General features: G+C 54.6%; 2 protein-coding genes across 2 annotated transcripts; one reads left to right on the top strand and one right to left on the bottom strand.

Annotated features, from left to right (window-relative positions):
- On the bottom strand, nucleotides 1–1,680 carry CCDC96 (coiled-coil domain containing 96). Its single transcript, XM_012656756.1, has one exon. It carries the CDS (start codon nucleotides 1,678–1,680, stop codon nucleotides 1–3), a length of 1,680 nt encoding a protein of 559 aa, XP_012512210.1.
- A 444-nt stretch (nucleotides 1,681–2,124) lies between these two features.
- On the top strand, nucleotides 2,125–15,016 carry TADA2B (transcriptional adaptor 2B). The gene is made up of 2 exons (XM_012656755.1): nucleotides 2,125–2,571; nucleotides 12,543–15,016. Exons 1-2 carry the CDS (start codon nucleotides 2,302–2,304, stop codon nucleotides 13,533–13,535), a joined length of 1,263 nt encoding a protein of 420 aa, XP_012512209.1. The 5' UTR covers nucleotides 2,125–2,301; the 3' UTR covers nucleotides 13,536–15,016.
- Nucleotides 15,017–16,615: the final 1,599 nt, after the last annotated feature.

Genomic DNA, 16,615 nt, shown 5'->3' with positions numbered 1-16,615 from the left:
TCAAGAGGGGAGAAAGGCTTTGGCTTCCCTGATCTTCTGCCTCAGGCCTCTGCAGGACAAAGTGAGCCCAGCGTGATGGCGCTTCAGGGATTCCAGGCGCTGCTTGAGCAGTTCCGTCTTTTCCACCTTTTCTTCCAAGTCCTGAAGGAGTGATTCCTTGCCCAGAAGCCCACACTTCTGATCCAGCTTGACGTTGTCAACCCGCAGGCTGTCTCGGGCTTGCTTCGTCTTGGTCAAGATGTCTCTTCCTAGGGCTACCTGAGTCTCAATTTCCAAAAGCTGTTCCTTTTTGCGTGCATTCTCCATATCCATAAAGTGCAGCTTCTCCTTCACATGGGTTATTATTTGCACATTGTTGGTCACTTTGTTGCGCAGTTTTAAAAGTTCCTCATTTCGTTCCTCAACTTTCTCATTTAAGGTCTGGTTCTCAATCTTCAGCTGTTCACAATCAATGAGGAGCAGACCCTCTGTCAAGTCCTCCTGGGCCCTCATCCTGGTTTCAAAGTGCACCAGGCTCTGCTTCAGTTGCACGTTCTCCAGCCGTACAGCGCTCATCTCCTTCACCTTTTTATCCTCCAACGCCTGGATTGCCTCCACTTCCCGCAGAGCGGCCTGGCGCCCGCCCCGCATGCGACAGCTGCCCATGGCCTGCATCACCACCCGCTTCTTGACTGCCTGGAAGCCTCGCCACTCCTTCTCCGCCCTGGCGAGCTTCTCCTGGCCCTGCTTCTTCAGCTGGGCCAGCTCCTGGTGGTACCACTGTAGGTCGTCTGCCTGTTGCTTCTTCAGCTCCTCCAGCATGGCCAGATAGCGTAGGTACACCTGCTCCTTCTCGGGGGCCTCGGCTTCCGCGCCCTTGTCAGGCACCTCGGCAGCTTCCAGGCCCTTCTTCTTGCGCAGCGCCTCGCAGATCTTGTGCTGCAGGCACACGTTGTAGCGCTGGCAGCGGTTCCGCTCCACCAGCAGGGAGCGGTACTGCTCCAGGAGCTCGCTGCGCAGCTGTTGTTCCTGCAGCTTCTGGACCTCCTCGGACCACTCGTAGTCCTCATCGTCTCCGTACAGGTACGTCCCCTCCTTCTCACTTTTCACCGGGCGGCCTTCTCCACCCTTCCCCTCTCTTTCCTCACTCTCTTTCTGCTCCTCTTCCTCCGCCTCCCGTCTCTCTTCCTCGGCCTCCTCCCGGGCTGGCGCAGCCTCTTCCTCGCTGGTCGTGGTCGGCAGCGGGGAGGCTTGGGAACCGGCTTCCTTCTTCCCGCCCGCCGCCGCCGCCGCCGCCTCCTCCTCCTCCCCCTCCTCTTCCTCCTCCGCCTCCTCCTCCTTCTTCGGTTCCTCCGGAACGGCTTCGGATCCCGGCTTGGCTGGTTCCTCAGCCGCAGCCTCGGGCTCCGCCGGCCACCCCGGCTCTCCAGGCCCCTCCTCGCCTGCAGCCTCGGTGGCCGCCGGCCCTGCCGGGGTCTCGGCCTGCTCGTCCGCGGCGGCGCCTCCCCGCGAAGCCTCTACCTCCTCCTCCGCCTCTGCTGCCGCTTCGGGCTCCGGCTCCGGCTCCGGCTCCGGCTCCACGGGTTCGGCGGGAGCCTGGAGGCCGGATTTGGTCTTGATCTCGGATGACCGCGAGGCCAGGCTTTCCACATCTTCGCCTTCCCCCTCCGGGTCCCTAGTGCGCTCTGTGGGGCTGTCCATTTCCCACCTCCAGGGTAGCTGACCCCCGCTGCAGGCTGTTAGGTTTCCCGGGGCAACCAAGGGCGCACGCGGTGGGCCCGCCGATTGGTCAGGCCTTAGGCCGATGCCCTGCCCACTAATTCCCGCCCCCTAGCCATAGAAGACCAATGGGAGGCCGCTAGCGGGCGACGAGCGGGATTGATTGGAAGCGAGTGAGGGCTCTCGCCGCGAGAGGCGTGGCGCGCCAGCCAGACTTCCTGCCCGCCCAATTCCCACCGCCAGGCCTGGGGCGGGGCGTCCAGATGCTCTGGGAAAGGCCGAGGTGGCCGGCTCGGGGGCGCGCAGGCGCAGAGTGGCGGGCCGGGAGTCCGCGCGGTGGCGCGCGCGGGCGCCTGCGCGATGCGGCGGGGCGACGGCGGCTGCGGCGGCCGGGCCGTGCCGGATGGCGCCTGCGTGCTGAGGCGGGACGCGGCCCGGCTGGCTGGCTCCGGCGGCGCCTGGGCGGGGGCCGCGGTGGCGGCGGCCGCGGCGGCGGGCGGCGGTTGCTCGTGCGCGGCGGTGGTGGGCCCTGCGGGCGGTGGGGCGCTGACGGCCGGGGGAGCGGCGGCGGCGGGCCGGGCGGCGGGCGGCGAGCGGGGGAAGATGGCGGAGCTCGGTAAGAAGTACTGCGTGTACTGCCTGGCCGAGGTGAGCCCGCTGCGCTTCCGTTGCACCGAGTGCCAGGACATCGAGCTGTGCCCCGAGTGCTTCTCGGCCGGCGCCGAGATCGGCCACCACCGCCGCTACCACGGCTACCAGCTGGTGGACGGCGGGCGCTTCACACTCTGGGGGCCCGAGGCCGAGGGCGGCTGGACCAGCCGCGAGGAGCAGCTGCTGCTGGACGCCATCGAGCAGTTCGGCTTCGGAAACTGGGTGAGCGGCGGCGCTGACGGGAGCCGGGTCCGGGAGACCGCCCGTGCCCTGGGACGCGGAGGAAAGCTCCGTCCCCTTCGCTTAATAAAGTACATAAGCAGCACTTGACTTGCTCGTTCGATCCACGCTCCAGAAGGCCCCAGAGGCAGGGCCTTCCCAATTTATAGTCGGAACCCACACTCAGAGAGGTTCAGTGATGTGAGCAAAGCGGGGGTTTGAACTGTGCCATCTGACAGCAGAGCTCTTTCCCTAACCTTGAGGAACACCTTCCATAGGTGTGTCCTGAGTACAGAGTTTGGCAGGACCCGGTGTCTCACCTGAGTTCGTGGAGACAGGCCAACAGACTTCCCCGAAAGGTGTGGGAGCACCGAGGAAAGAGTCGGTTTTGCCCGGAGCACAGTGGTGGTGAAGGCCAGCCAGCCTCACGGGCACCCTGCGGCTTGGCTTACGGTTTCTGGGGCACTCATTTTGTTCTGGGGACCTATTTGCTTTCTGTGGTTGTCTGCATGTGCCCTGTGTGGTCCGCCAGTGCACACACGTTTTTTGTGGGTAGCCGCCGTGCCTCGTTTATCCTTGGGTCCCCACAACACCCAGGACATTGTATGGTGAGTGGTCAGTAGATAATGAACAAAGGAGCCCGGTCTAGGAGGCACTGGTCCTGGGTCTTGCTCCCTTCATCCTTCAGAAGGTTTCTGTAGATGTGTCTGTCTGTGAGAGGGAAGGGTGAGAGCTGGACTGGATTCACTGCGGTAGCAAGAGAGTGTGCTAGGCGCTGTCTTTGACAGAGAAACTTGGTTGTTATTCTCTAGGTGGTCTCTTAGGAGCTTTCTTCAATTCTGGAAGAGGAAGTTTTCATCTCTATGAGAAAGGAAAAATCTTGTATTTTTCCTTGTATCCCCACTCGTAACCACCAAGGATATGTAGCCATCTTTGGGCATTCTTTATTTTTTAAAATTTTATTATTTTTTTTAGAGACGGAGTCTCACTCTGTCACTCAGGCTGTAGTGCAGTGGTGTGATCATAGCTTACTGCAGCCTGTAACTGAGCTTGAACTTGAATGATCCTTCTGCCTCAGTCTCCTGAGTAGCTGGGTCTACAGGTGTGTGCCACCATGCCTGGCTAATTTTTTAAATTTTTTTGTAGAAATGGGTCTCAATGTGTTGCCCAGGCTGGTCTTGAACTCCTGGCCTCAAGTGATTCTGCCCCCTCAGCTTTGAAAGGTGCTGGGATTACAGGTGTGAGCCACCGCACCTGGCCCGTCTTCGGGCATTCTAGGAAGTAGGGAAGTGAGGCACAACCCCGGTGCCCTCACCTCGCCCGCCTCTCCCTTCTTCTCTGAACCAGCGCTCCATCCTGCTGCCAGCTCCTGCAGTACCTCCTCTCCTTTTTCCCAAACCTGTGCTGCTTTTGTTTTCTTTCCTAAAGTGAGCCAGTCTTTAGGGACCATTCCGCATCCCCATTCTGAAGCCCTGGAATCTTAATTCTCCCACCCCCTTAGAGAAGATGCTGCTTTGCAGATCCTTCCCTAATTGCCACCCACATTGTGATCACCCTCCAAAAACTCCATTCTACTCTGTCCTGCGATGTCGTTTATTGACACACATTGGGCATCTGTTCTGTGCAGATTCTATGATGGTGAAAGGACTTTGAAGGAAAGAGTAGTTTTCATCCTTGCCCTCAGGGAGCTTAAAGTGCTGTGTTCACTTGGTCCTGGGCTCAGAGCTCTTCCCTAAGCTCCAGCCTTCCATGTCAGACCCCCTCCCCACATCCTAACCTGATCTCCTGGCTCTGTGTGACCCAGACCTCGTACCACCTCACTCAGGACTCGGGCTGCAGACAGAGAGCCAGCCTTGGTTCCTTCTTTCACATCTAGTTCATCAAAATATATCCTCTCTTCAAAATATATCCGGAACTAACCACTTCTTGTGACCTTAGTCCAGGCTGATACTTACATCTTGTCTTGACCATGCCCAGAGCCTCCTGACTGGTCTCCCTGCTTCATTCTTACCCCACCGTCCATTTCACACGCCGTCATCAGAGTCATCTTTGAAAGCGTAAGTCTCATCACATTGGCCTTCAATGGCTTCCAGGCCTCCTTGGTTAAACGTTGCAGCCTATGGACCTTACCCTGTGTTGATCAATGAGGTCTCGTCTGTTACCTCCCATGACCATTTTTTATTTCTTCTGCTTGGAGAGCCCTCCACCCAAATCATGGTTCAGGCCTGATCTGCTTAGATATCAGTGCCTCAGAGAGCCCTTCCCTTCCCCACATCAGCACTTATCTCTGCTGTAGCAGTGACCAGGAGCTGATGTGGTCAGGAGCATTGCAGAGTGCCAGTCACTGCGCTGAGCTCTTCGTGCGTATCTCGTGAGATCTCCCCTATGGCCCAAGGCAGTGGCTTTGGATGGAATAGTTTGACTCAAACCCTGCACTCCTAACTGTACTGTCTACTCTGTTCCCCCACTACAGCACTGGGGAAATACACAAAACACAAGACCCAGGGAACTAAAACACAGTGTATTAGAAGAAACATCAGGCTGGAAGTGAGGAGGCCTCTTTTCTAAAATAATACTTTTCAAACTTTAGTGTGCACACAGATTGCCTGGGGAGCTTGTGAAAATGCAGATTCTGACCCAAAGCAGCCAACATGTCTCTTAGCTGTTAGAAGGCAACGCCAGCAGAGGAGGGGCACTGGGCTTGGGTGCCGTGAGCAGGGGGCCAGGCCTGGCTGCTGTCAGGGCCTTCTCCCTGCTGAACTTGAGCAGGATTCAGGGCAAGGCCTGAGCTTCTGCACTGCTAGCCAGGCCTCAAGGGACGCTCCTGTTGCTGGCCTGCAGACCACGTGATTGGTGAGGCTCTGTTATTTCTTTGGCTGTGTTGTTTCTGGCTAGTTGCTTTACTCCTCTGGACTTCATTTTTCTCCGGCTCTGAGATGTGTGGTCGTCTTCTGAGTGTGTAGCTAGATATGTGCGCAGACCTAGTTTGTCCCACTTATGAGGCAGTTAGCCTGTGCCAGTTTGGGGCTAGGTTATTCCATATATATCTCATGGGTCTTCTCACCAGCCCGTGGAGTTCTTAGTTTACAATTGAAGAACAGCAACTCTAAGAATCCAAGCGACTTGTCCAGAATTCTGTGGCTTTTCACGTGACAGAGCCAGGGTTGAACGCAAGCCCGTCTGATTCCAAAGACTGGGCCTCAACCCCTCTGTGTAAGAGCATTAAGTGATATGGGTCAGAGGCTGGGAGCTTATTGGTGTCTGGAAGTGTGGAGAGGCTGGCAGGGCCTGCCCTGATTCTGTGGAGATTAGTGTGGGGGAGGTCTGTGGGGTAAGGGTGGGCCCAGGTTTCATGGGCTGGAGTGTTGAGTGTGGACAAGGCAGAGTGGGAGTTGGGGACAGTGACGCAAAGGAAGATGAGACCTGTTTGATTCTGACTTCAGAGGGCAAATGATGACCTGGGGGTTGTACTATACATGTGGAATTCATGGTGGGAGCAGGCCAAGGGGCAGAGGGTCATTGCTGAAGTCTGGCAGCATTGTGATCGCACTCCGCATCAGCGCCAAGGTGTGGGGCCCGAAGGTTGTAGCTGAGGAGTGTTAACATTGAGGCCGAGGAGGCTTTGGGGACCAGCACACTGCCAGTGTCTGACGCAGTGTGCTTACGTGTTTGTTTGGTAGCAAGTGGCAGAGAGGACAGGTGAAGGGACCTTGGCTATGAAGGGGAAGAGTTGGCCAGCAGACAGTGACCCGGAGTCAGATCAGCAGGGGTGTCTCTCGGCCAATTTGTGGTGGGTTCTGTGTGGGATTCGAGATTAGAAGATAGAGACCCTGCCGGAACGCACGGACACAAACATAAACACAAAAGTAAAATATTTTAAGACAGTTTGAAACTGCTTCAAGAGCCATAGATTTGTTGATCAGTTACCAAAGAATCAGACTGTCCCTGAGGAGACAGGATGAGGGAGACCAGAGCTCCTCTGCAGGTGGCCGTCAGGGGACTTTAAGGGACGCGAGGCTCAGGCTGGCTCTTGAGGTTTTGAATTGAGCAAGTGTGTGAAGTTCTCTCTCCGCCGCGGGGGCCTGTGCTTAGGCTGCCTACTGGGGGCAGGTGGGATGTCGTGAATAGAGCTGTGCCTTTTCAGATGATAGTAGGTACTCAGAAGGCTGGGAAATACCAGATACGTTGATGATCACTGCGTGCGTGCATGCGTGCATTCATTCTCTCACTCAGCCAGCACTGACTCAGGGCCTCTGCTGAGAACAGGCTGGGAGTAAGACGGCGGCGTCACCTGGCGGGTGCTGTGTGGGCAAGTGAGACTTGGGACGTCCTGTGGAGGGAAGGGCAGGAGACGCTGCGCAGGTAGAAAGAGTGGAGGAAGGAGAGGTCTTGCATTCTAGGAATCTGGTATGTTCCGGAGCCTGGAGCCAGCTTTCCTGGAGTGGAGGACTGGAGTTGGGGACACCCCAGTGCGGTCGTCAAGGAAACTCATGTGGAGTCACATTTCTAAAGCCTTGAGCACCAGGCATGAGGGCATAACTGGGGTTTGGAAGCTGGCTCAGACTCTGCGATGGCTGGGCACCTGCTTGCTGGGTGCCAGGCCCCGAGTGGGCACTTCGACATATACTCTCTCGCTGTCCTCTGCCCACAACGCTGACAGAGGCTTCCCCTTGTTACAAGTGAGGAGACAACCGTGGGTGATGCAGGAACAGGGCCAGGTCTTCTGGCTCCATGCCTAGAACCGTCTGTGTGAGTGGTTCACCTGGGGACACCCGGGGACCACCCTGGGCCTGACTGCATCTCAGGGTGCGCTCTGGGAATCTGATGTGTACCAAGAATCGCAGGGAGTGAGGTGTGTTTGGAAACCAGAAGTGTTACCGCCCTTCCCACCAGGGTAGAGGCTGTCATGTGTGTCGGTTGGAACGGGGAGCCCCAGCCTTGAACATCCCGGCAGGGTTTTAGGACTTGCTGTTAATGACGGGCAGGATGAGGGGAGCCTGGGTGGGAAAGCAGCCGGATCTCAGATGGCAGCGCAGCATTGGGACACCTGCATCAGGACACTGGGCAGGGCTCCCGGCGGGGCTGGATCAGCTCAAGTCGCTCGGTGACATTCCGAGTCAGCAGGTGGGGCAGGGCCTGAGAATTCACATTTCTAGCAATTTCCCAGGTAATGCTGATGCTGCTGGCCCAGGGACCCTGCTTTAAGGACTACTGAAATAGTCCATGTGTAAGACATGTCACTTTAAAGTTTCTGAAGTTATTTTAAAAAATTTATTCATTTTTACTGTGGTAAAACATACATAACGTAAAATTTACCATTTTAACCTTTTTTTTTTTTTTTTTTGAGACAGAGTCTCGCTGTGTTGCCCGGGCTAGAGTGCCGTGGCATCAGTCTAGCTCACAGCAGCCTCAAACTCCTGGGCTCAAGCAATCCTCCTGCCTCAGCCTCCCAAGTAGCTGGGACTACAGGCATGCGCCACCATGCTCGGCTAATCTTTTCTATATATTTTTAGTTGTCCGATTAATTTCTTTCTATTTTTAGTAGAGACGGGGTCTCGCTCTTGCTCAGGCTGGTTTCGAACTCCTGAGCTCAAACAATCCGCCCGCCTCGGCCTCCCAGAGTGCTAGGAGTGCTAGGATTACAGGCGTGAGCCACCGCGCCTGGCCTATTTTAACCTTTTTTAAGTGTACAGTTTGGGGGGCATTGCTTATTTATATTCACGTTGTGTGGCCGTCGTCACCATCTATCTCTAGAACTTTCTCATCTTCCCAAACTGGAGCTCTGTCCCCATTAAACACTAACTCCCCAGCCCCTGGCACCCACCATTCCACTCCTATCTCTATGAATTCGACAACTCTAGGGACCTCTCATAAGTGGAATCCTGTAGGATTTGCCCTTTTTTGGCTTTAGTCACCTTGCGTGCTGATGACAACTCTGCAAGCTGGTGGGGTCTCTGAGTGAGACAGGAGGATGGGGACCCAGAGCCAAGGCTTACGGGGCTTCCCAGGTGAAAAGGCTGGGAGCAGTGGCCAAGGAAAATGGTTTTTCTGGAAAGTCCAACACACTGGAAGGACGGGCTGCAAAGCCAGAGCCGAGTCCCTGCCCGCCAGCATCAGCGGCATGTGTGAGTGAGGCTGAGTGTTGGGGTGTTGGAGCAGCTGCCTGAAGTTCCAGGCTGTGGGTGGGGAGGAAAGGGCCAGGAAAAGGGAGAGGGGTTGGGGAGAGGGGACAGGGTAGCCCAGTGACCTGAGTGGTCTCTCCATTTTAAAGGTGACAGAATGAGTCTGGAAGAGGGAAGAGCTGTGTCCAGGGTGCCGCCGTGTCACAATAGCTGAGCTAGCGTGCCAGCCACAGAGGGCTGTTGGCATCCAAGCCAACTTTTGCTTGGCAGCTGTGTCCTGCCATCAGCTGTAGGTGGCCCTGGCCAGCCAGTGTCTGCAGTGGCACTGGAGTGACTCAGTTGTGGGAGGTGATGGCAGGACCCAGTGCGAGGCCGGGGCAGCCTTGTCAGGCCCAGCGATTGGTGTGGGACCCCATATTTAGCTAGCGGGAGAAGCTGTGCAAGGAGCTCCTGGAGGGGATAGCGGCCTGGGTGGTGGGGCCCTCCGCGGTCTGCACGAGCTCCTATGGAGTGGCTGGTAGGCGACACGTCCGGAGACACGGAGCCAGGGGGAGCTGCGATCCTGAGCGCGGACCTGACTTATGGGGAGGGGACGATGGAGCCTAGGAGCCATCCGCTACCTCGCTCTATTCCTTGTGGCCCTGCAGTGCCACTGCTGTGCCCAGCTGTGCCTTAGGGGCTGTGCTGGCAGGGCGCCTTCCCTCACACTGGGCCCTGGGAGCTGGGCCTTCTGCTCCTGTCCCTTCGAGGCTCCTTCACTTGAAGGTGAAGGAGCTGGGGCTGGGCCCCCAGAGCCAGCCCAAACTGCCCGGGGAACAACCTAGCTGCGTGTGCCTAGTCCTTGGCTGACCTGCTGCTGGGTAAGGAGGGGCAGCAGGGAGCGGCTAGAGGCCTGGGATCTGGCAGCCTTTGCCCGGGGCTGGCTGCTCGGAGAGCCTGCATTTTACCCCGTGTCCCAGAGGGCAGGCGGCCTGAGCCAGGCGCTCCCCAGCGTGCTTGGTGCAGAAAGAGCTGAGGCCCAGCGGTCCATGTACTCTGCCTTTTATCACAGCACAGGAAGCGTGTGGTTGTGGAGACGTGGCGGTGTGCGCTCATTGTGAGGGACCGCTGCGGGCACGAGATGACGGCGCGTGCTCCAGGCCAGACTGCCTGGGATCCACAGGGCTCGGTGCTCACTGGCCTGTGCCCTCGGCGGCTGCCCACCCTGAGGTTTAGTCTCCTTATCTGTAAAATGTGGGTAGTAATAACCCTGCTCCCAGGTGGGAAGTGTCTTGAGGACTTGGTGAGATGAGGAATGTTGACGCACTTGCCCGTTACTGTTTTTACTTTAATTTTATCCCAACGAAACCTGTAAGAGGAGGGATTGAAGATCAGGAAGCAGCAGAAGCTGCAACAAGGGGGAGTGGTCTGGCCAGAGTGTGAACTTGCCCTGGGGCTTATTGAAGGCAACGTAGTCTTGAGGGATAAACACAGGGTGTGGGAGGGAAGCTAACAGTGTGAGCACCTGGAACAGCTAACACAATGGGGCGCAAACCATGCGGGCTCTGGGCCCCCAGCTGCCCACCCAGACGCTGTGCACATGGAGAGAAGGCACTTTGGCAGGACACAGCTCGCAGCCGGGACAGGCCACCGAGGAGTGGGCCGAACTGACCAGGCAGTGATTCCCAGACTTGCCAAGTTCAAGACCAGTCAAACTCAAACAAGTATTTTGGAGGCCGACAGTGTTCCTGACTTTAAAATTTGCCAAGTAAAGTTATTAAAAGAAAAATGTCTGCAAGTAAGAAGACTCGCAGGCCTCTCCCTGTGAGTCTCACTGGCCTGAGAGACCAGGGCCAAGGCCAGGGGCCCAGTTACTCACCTTGTCACCTTAGATAAGCAGCCTAACACCTCTGGGCCTCCAGGTAACAGCCAGCCTCACTCAGGAACCTAGCGCAGTGCCCATCTCTTGGAAGCACCTGGAAACTGGAACCTGAATCCACAGTGTATGCGGCAGCACACAGGCAGGAGTGGCCGTGCTGCTGGCCGCCCACCTGGGGCAGTGACAGCACAGACCAGAGGGGCCGGGCTGCACATTTCTTCTCGACAGGAAGCCTCTCCTGTCGAGCATGAAACCTTAGAAAAGGGCAGCTATCAGGGACTTTTTCTGTTAGGTAGAAGTGGCTCTACAATCTCTGTCTCAGACGCCAGTGTAGATCTTGGGCCTTTCTGGCCCCAAGGTGGGGTAGGGGAGAGAATGAGCCCCAGCAGCCTCAGCCCGGCTGCTCCATCAGAGGGCACTGGTGCCACCTGCGCAGAGCCCACTGCAGCGTCAGAAGCTTTTTCTCACCCAGGGAGGCGCGGGGCTGCCCTTGTCTCCTTCACTCTCCTGTGGGGGTGAGGATCAGCGACGGGCCTGGGTCACACAGATGGTGGTAGATGCTGGGGGAATTGTGATTTGGCGTGGTGTTGTGTTTCGTTTTGGACCAAATCCTTTCTGGAAAAGTAAAATGAACAGATTTGATGCTAACGGTGATGTTTTTAAAAGAAAATCATCCCATAAGACCAGAGTGTAATTTTAGCACTAATCTTTGCTCTTCTCCTTATGATTGTCAAAGAGACCCCACAGTTAGGTGTCATCCTTGAGTCACACCCACAGCACTCCCAGGACTGGTGGGAAAGGTCCCAGCACTGTGGCTCCAGGCGTGTGTGTCAGAGGAAGCCCAAATTGTGGGTTCTGTTCCTGGTGCCCAGAATGTTTCTCTCCGCCCCAACGACCGGCTCCTAGTCAGTCGTCAGCCTGGATGGACTGGCTGGTCCCCTGGCTCCTAGCTGGGCCTTTGGCACTGCAGAGAGCAGGCTGGTCTTGCTGGCCGGACTTCTAGCGGCACTGGTTCCACACCCTGGCGGGCAGAGGGGTGCTCAGGGGCTGGGCGGCAGAGAGGTGGTGGCGGGGGGATGAGTGCGCACTTTGGGCAGTTACTTTCTGAAGTGGCTTTAGCGGTTGACTTTGAGGAAGAGGCCTCTTGGCAGAAGGAAAAGGTTGAGGGAGTTGTACAGTTTCCTCTCACTAACAAACCTCGTATTTATGGGTTACCCTCTGGGAGGAGTGATGAACGCTTTCGGCCTGTGGCAGATTCTCGGTGAGCTGCTTAGCTGTGGAAGGCATTAGAATTGAAGGCCTTCTCCCTTGAAAAGCCACGCACCGACCATCTGCAGGCACTGCCTAAGAGAGGGACAAGCTAGCCCTGGAGCGTGGAGGCTGGGATGGATGCACGGCCAGGACAAGTGTCCAAGACATGCCCTGGCCCTTTCTATTTTGGGAGGCAGGTGGTACAGTAGGATGGGGTCTCCTCCTGTAAGTAAGGCTGGAGTTGTGGACTCAGCCTTGCTGTGCACCCCTGGACACGTGCATTTTCTAGTCTGTGAATGAGGAGGGTTCGGGCATTCCCTGCCCATGCCTGCCTGTGTCCTGTGACTCTCAGACAGCCCCGAGAGTGTGGGGTTTGTGGTGGGCGGCATGGCAGTCCAGGTGAGCTCTGCTGGTCACATTGAAGGAACGGGATCTCAGATGGGGGTTCTGGCCTCAGGTCTGCCACCAGCTTACCCCACAACCGTAGGCAGGTTCGCACCTCTCTGGAGCTTCACTTTCTCAGGTACAGAATCAGGGCAGGTTCCTTCCAACGTCGCGTCGCCATCTCTGCTCCGAACCCAGCTCAAGAGAGAGTGGATAACTGAATGTGTCTTGGGAGGGAGGATAACGGTGTTGATAGAAGTGTGCCAAGTAAACCTTTGTGAAAGTATTCATGCAATTTGTGCGAAACTTAAGTATGGCACTCTGACTTTGGAAATAACTTCTGACCTTTGTCATTACAGGAAGATATGGCTGCTCACGTGGGTGCTTCCCGGACGCCCCAAGAAGTGATGGAACATTACGTGAGCATGTACATCCACGGCAACCTGGGCAAAGCCTGCATCCCTGACACCATCCCCAACAGGGTGACAGACCACACCTGTCCCAGCGGAGGCCCCCTCTCGCCCAGCCTCACCACCCCATTGCCTCCCCTGGACATCTCGGTGGCGGAGCAGCAGCAGCTGGGCTACATGCCGCTGCGGGACGACTACGAGATTGAGTATGACCAGGACGCCGAGACGCTCATCAGCGGGCTTTCGGTGAACTACGACGACGACGACGTGGAGATCGAGCTCAAGCGCGCCCACGTGGACATGTACGTGCGGAAGCTGAAGGAGCGCCAGCGGCGGAAGAACATCGCCCGCGACTATAACCTGGTGCCCGCCTTTCTGGGGAAGGACAAGAAGGAGAAGGAGAAGACGCTGAAGCGCAAGATCACGAAGGAGGAGAAGGAGCTGCGCCTGAAGCTGAGGCCGCTCTACCAGTTCATGTCGTGTCAGGAGTTCGACGACCTGTTTGAAAACATGCACAAAGAAAAGATGCTCCGGGCCAAAATCCGAGAACTGCAGCGCTACCGGCGGAACGGGATCACCAAGATGGAGGAGTCGGCGGAGTACGAGGCGGCGCGGCACAAGCGCGAGAAGAGGAAGGAGAACAAAACCCTGGCGGGCTCCAAGCGCGGCAAGGAGGACAGCAAGGACGGCGAGTTCGCCGCCATCGAGAACCTGCCGGGATTCGAGCTGCTGTCCGACCGCGAGAAGGTGCTGTGCAGCTCTCTAAACTTGAGCCCGGCGCGCTACGTGACTGTGAAGACTATTATCATTAAAGACCACCTCCAGAAACGACAAGGAATCCCCTCCAAAAGTCGCCTTCCTAGTTACCTGGACAAAGTCCTAAAGAAAAGAATTTTGAATTTCCTCACGGAGAGTGGCTGGATCTCCAGGGACACGTCCTGAGGCTGCAGGGACCCTGGAGCCAGCGTGACCTGGGTGCTTGCCGCTGTTGCTCTGTCTGAGACAAATCGAGTTCCTTTTTTAAGATACAAGTTCTTTTCATGGTCCTCTGAAAGCAGCAATAGTAACAATCTTATATTGGATCATGGGGGAAAGAAATATAAGTCTATTTTAACTTAATCCTAAAAGTAATACTTTAAGATGATTTGCCTTTACCTGTTCGGTTTGGAGAGTATTATGAGATTAGATAATTTCCTTTTAGTTTGTGAGCTTTCTTCCCTTTGGGTACAAAACTGTTGTGCTATGGGTAACAGGAGCATGGTTTTCCCGCTGGACTGCAAGCAAAAGCGCTTTCCCGGTGACACAGCTCTTCTCAGCGGGGCTGCGGGAGGCTCCCCTTCTCAGCCCACGCGCCCCGGCTGAGCCCAGCTGAGCCCGGCACGACCGGGCACGAGGCACTTTACAGGGAGGCAGGTCGGGCACAGATCCACTGTGTAGCAGATGAAGAGAGGCCAGAGAACAGGATGACGTTTCCATAGAATTTAACGAGGAAGAATCTGTGCTTGAACATAATGACCAGATCACCTTCCACTTAACTGTTGGCGGCAGCAGTTTGAGCCTGCGGTCCCCAGATCCCCAAACTGAGCGTTGCCTTGTTCGGATCTGGGCAGAGCCTGCTGGTTCCCTTGGGAAGAGCAGTGCCCCCCAGGGCAGGCTCCCTTAGTGTGGCCATGTCCCTGTGAGGGTAAAATCAAGCTAGCGGGAGGGACAGGGCTGATGTGGACTTCCAGAACCTGTAGACCAGCTTCCCGGGGCTGAGTGTTGCTGTTGGTATGTGCAGTGCATTTTACCTGGAAGAACCGGTTTTAAAAAGTTTAAGGCTAAGAGTTCTGAGTTCTGCCGTTAAATTCCTCAGGATTTTCATCACGGTTGCAAGTACCCTTTTCGCTGAAATCATGAGCACACTCGCCTGGCAAAGCATCTTCAGTGTCGCCAGGCCAGGGCAGTTCTGACCAGTGTGTCCTGGGCCATGCCTCAGCCTGCGCACTGCTTCTCTCTTCACTGTCCTGAATCAGACTCAGAAATGGCTTCTTCCCAGCCCTATAAGTTTCTTTCTGGGGCCTTCCTTCAAGGATGTACATGGTACCTTCCTCCTGAAATTTGAGGAAGTCTGTTGTCTTCCAGCTGCTCAGGCTGCTCAGGGTTCTCCCGCCTAAGTCCCTGCTTTAAGGAGAGTCTGGAGTGACAGTCCCAGCACTCCGTTCTTTCAGGAGCTTGTCTTGCCTCTCCTGCCCCCATAGGTACCGAAAGACTATTTACCTCCCACAATGTTTGGGTGTGAAGTTACATTAAAGTGAAGTTATTCGAAAGAAAAAAACCTCATCATTAAGGACAACTTAATTACTGTGCCTTTTCCTTTCTTTTTACATCATTCTGTCCCCTAGGGTAAATTTTTCAGCATTAAATAAAACATTTCAAATATACTGTATATGGCTTTAGTTGTAAAGTACATTGCATGCTGGCAGAAGCGCTCCCTATTAGCTAAGTCCAGAACTCTTCTTTTGACAGTGAAAGTACTGAGCAGTGGTATTACTCATGAGGGCCACCTCCACATTGTCCCCTGCAGGACAAATACGACTGACAGAAAGCTGACCTTGTCTACCACTGAATGTAATGGAGATGGTGCTAAGTTTTTATAGTTGTCTTGGCCAGTGGTTCTCAAAATGGGATTCCTGGCCCAGCAGCATCAGCGTCCCCAGGAACTTGTTAGAAGTGCAGACACTCAGGCCCTCCCCGTCTCCGGAATCAGTAGTTCTGGGGGTGGGGCCCAGAGCTATGTGAGAAGCCTTCCAGGTGATGCAGGCTCACGCTTGAGAACCACTGGCTTCAGCTATTCTGGTGTCTCATTCATTGGTTTAACACCAGAATCCTAGTTTGATGAGGTTTTAAGTTTAGTCTTATTTTTATATAAAACAATTGCCAGACTTACATTGAGAAGCAGAAAATCCCTGTAAATGTGTATGGCCCAGGCCAAGAGCTGTCAAATGAAAAACTTTGTGCTGAAGCAGGTTTTTAGTATGTATCTTTTTGATGGTATGAAGAATTTATTTAGGCTTGACTGTTTTAAAACACCATAATGAATGTATAATTAATTTATGTTAAAGTATTAACACTTTGTTACAAGGGAAAGGTGATTTTATGATGGGCTGCCTCTTAGCCTGTCAATTCCAGCTGTCACTGTCACAATAGTGCTTACCTCTGCTGGTAGCTCAGAGCCTCTGCATTTTTATATTTAATTCTCATGATAAATTCACCACCATAATCCCACGGAATTAGGTCTTTTTAAAATTTAAGCAAACTCTTTGAGTCAAAAAAATTGGGTAATTTTCTCCAGCCATTTGAAATAATGCTTTCTGGATGGCCAACATTCCAAGAATGTATTAAAAACTGAAACTCTGACTACCATTTTTATTATCCTTTTACATATTAAACAAGTTGAGAACAAAGTGGTGTCACTGCTTGCTTCTTGCCACTTGTTCCTTGAGCCTGTTTTTCAGAGCACACAGATCCGGGTGAGCCAGCGCGCACAACAGGTGGACTGTCACCTGACATGGTCCAGTCTGGCGCTTCTGTATCAAACCAGTTTTCCCAACAAAAAAAAAGTTGCTTTCTGTTAGGCAGAACCCCTTTCTTGCCAGCCCCCCTCCCTGAAAGTAGCAGTACATCCCAAGTAAGACAAGTCTTCCGTGGAGCCAGGCTGATGTTCAGATGTCTCTGAAGGTCTGTTACGGACTTTTCGTTCTGGTTTTGACCGTCCACACGTACGACTTACCCATGTGGCAATTAGGCTAAATCCAGTAACTTTACTAGAATGTAGCTGAACAAATCTTTAACTTCCAGTGTAAATATGTACATAATTAAAAGATGTTTTCCTATGACAGGTTTAGTATCCCTAATCCAAAGATCTGAAGTGCTCCAAAATCTGAATTTTTTTTTTTTTTTTTGAGACAGAGTCTCACTGTGTTGCCTGGGCTAGAGTGCCATGGCGTCATCTTAGCTCACAGCAACCTCAAACTCCTGGG

The sequence above is a fragment of the Propithecus coquereli genome, unplaced genomic scaffold, assembly GCF_000956105.1.
Source record: "Propithecus coquereli isolate 6110/MARCELLA unplaced genomic scaffold, Pcoq_1.0 Scaffold518, whole genome shotgun sequence".
NCBI classification, from domain to species: domain Eukaryota; kingdom Metazoa; phylum Chordata; class Mammalia; order Primates; family Indriidae; genus Propithecus; species Propithecus coquereli.
Note: the sequence above shows the minus strand (reverse complement) of the source record. Positions and strands in the feature narration are given on the sequence as shown.

Coding starts and splice junctions, on each gene's coding strand:
- TADA2B (XM_012656755.1), top strand. CDS start 2,302: ATGGCGGAGCTCGGTAAGAAGTACTGCGTGTACTGCCTGGCCGAGGTG. Junction 2,572..12,542: donor AGTTCGGCTTCGGAAACTGG/GTGAGCGGCGGC, acceptor TTGTCATTACAG/GAAGATATGGCTGCTCACGT.
- CCDC96 (XM_012656756.1), bottom strand. CDS start 1,680: ATGGACAGCCCCACAGAGCGCACTAGGGACCCGGAGGGGGAAGGCGAA.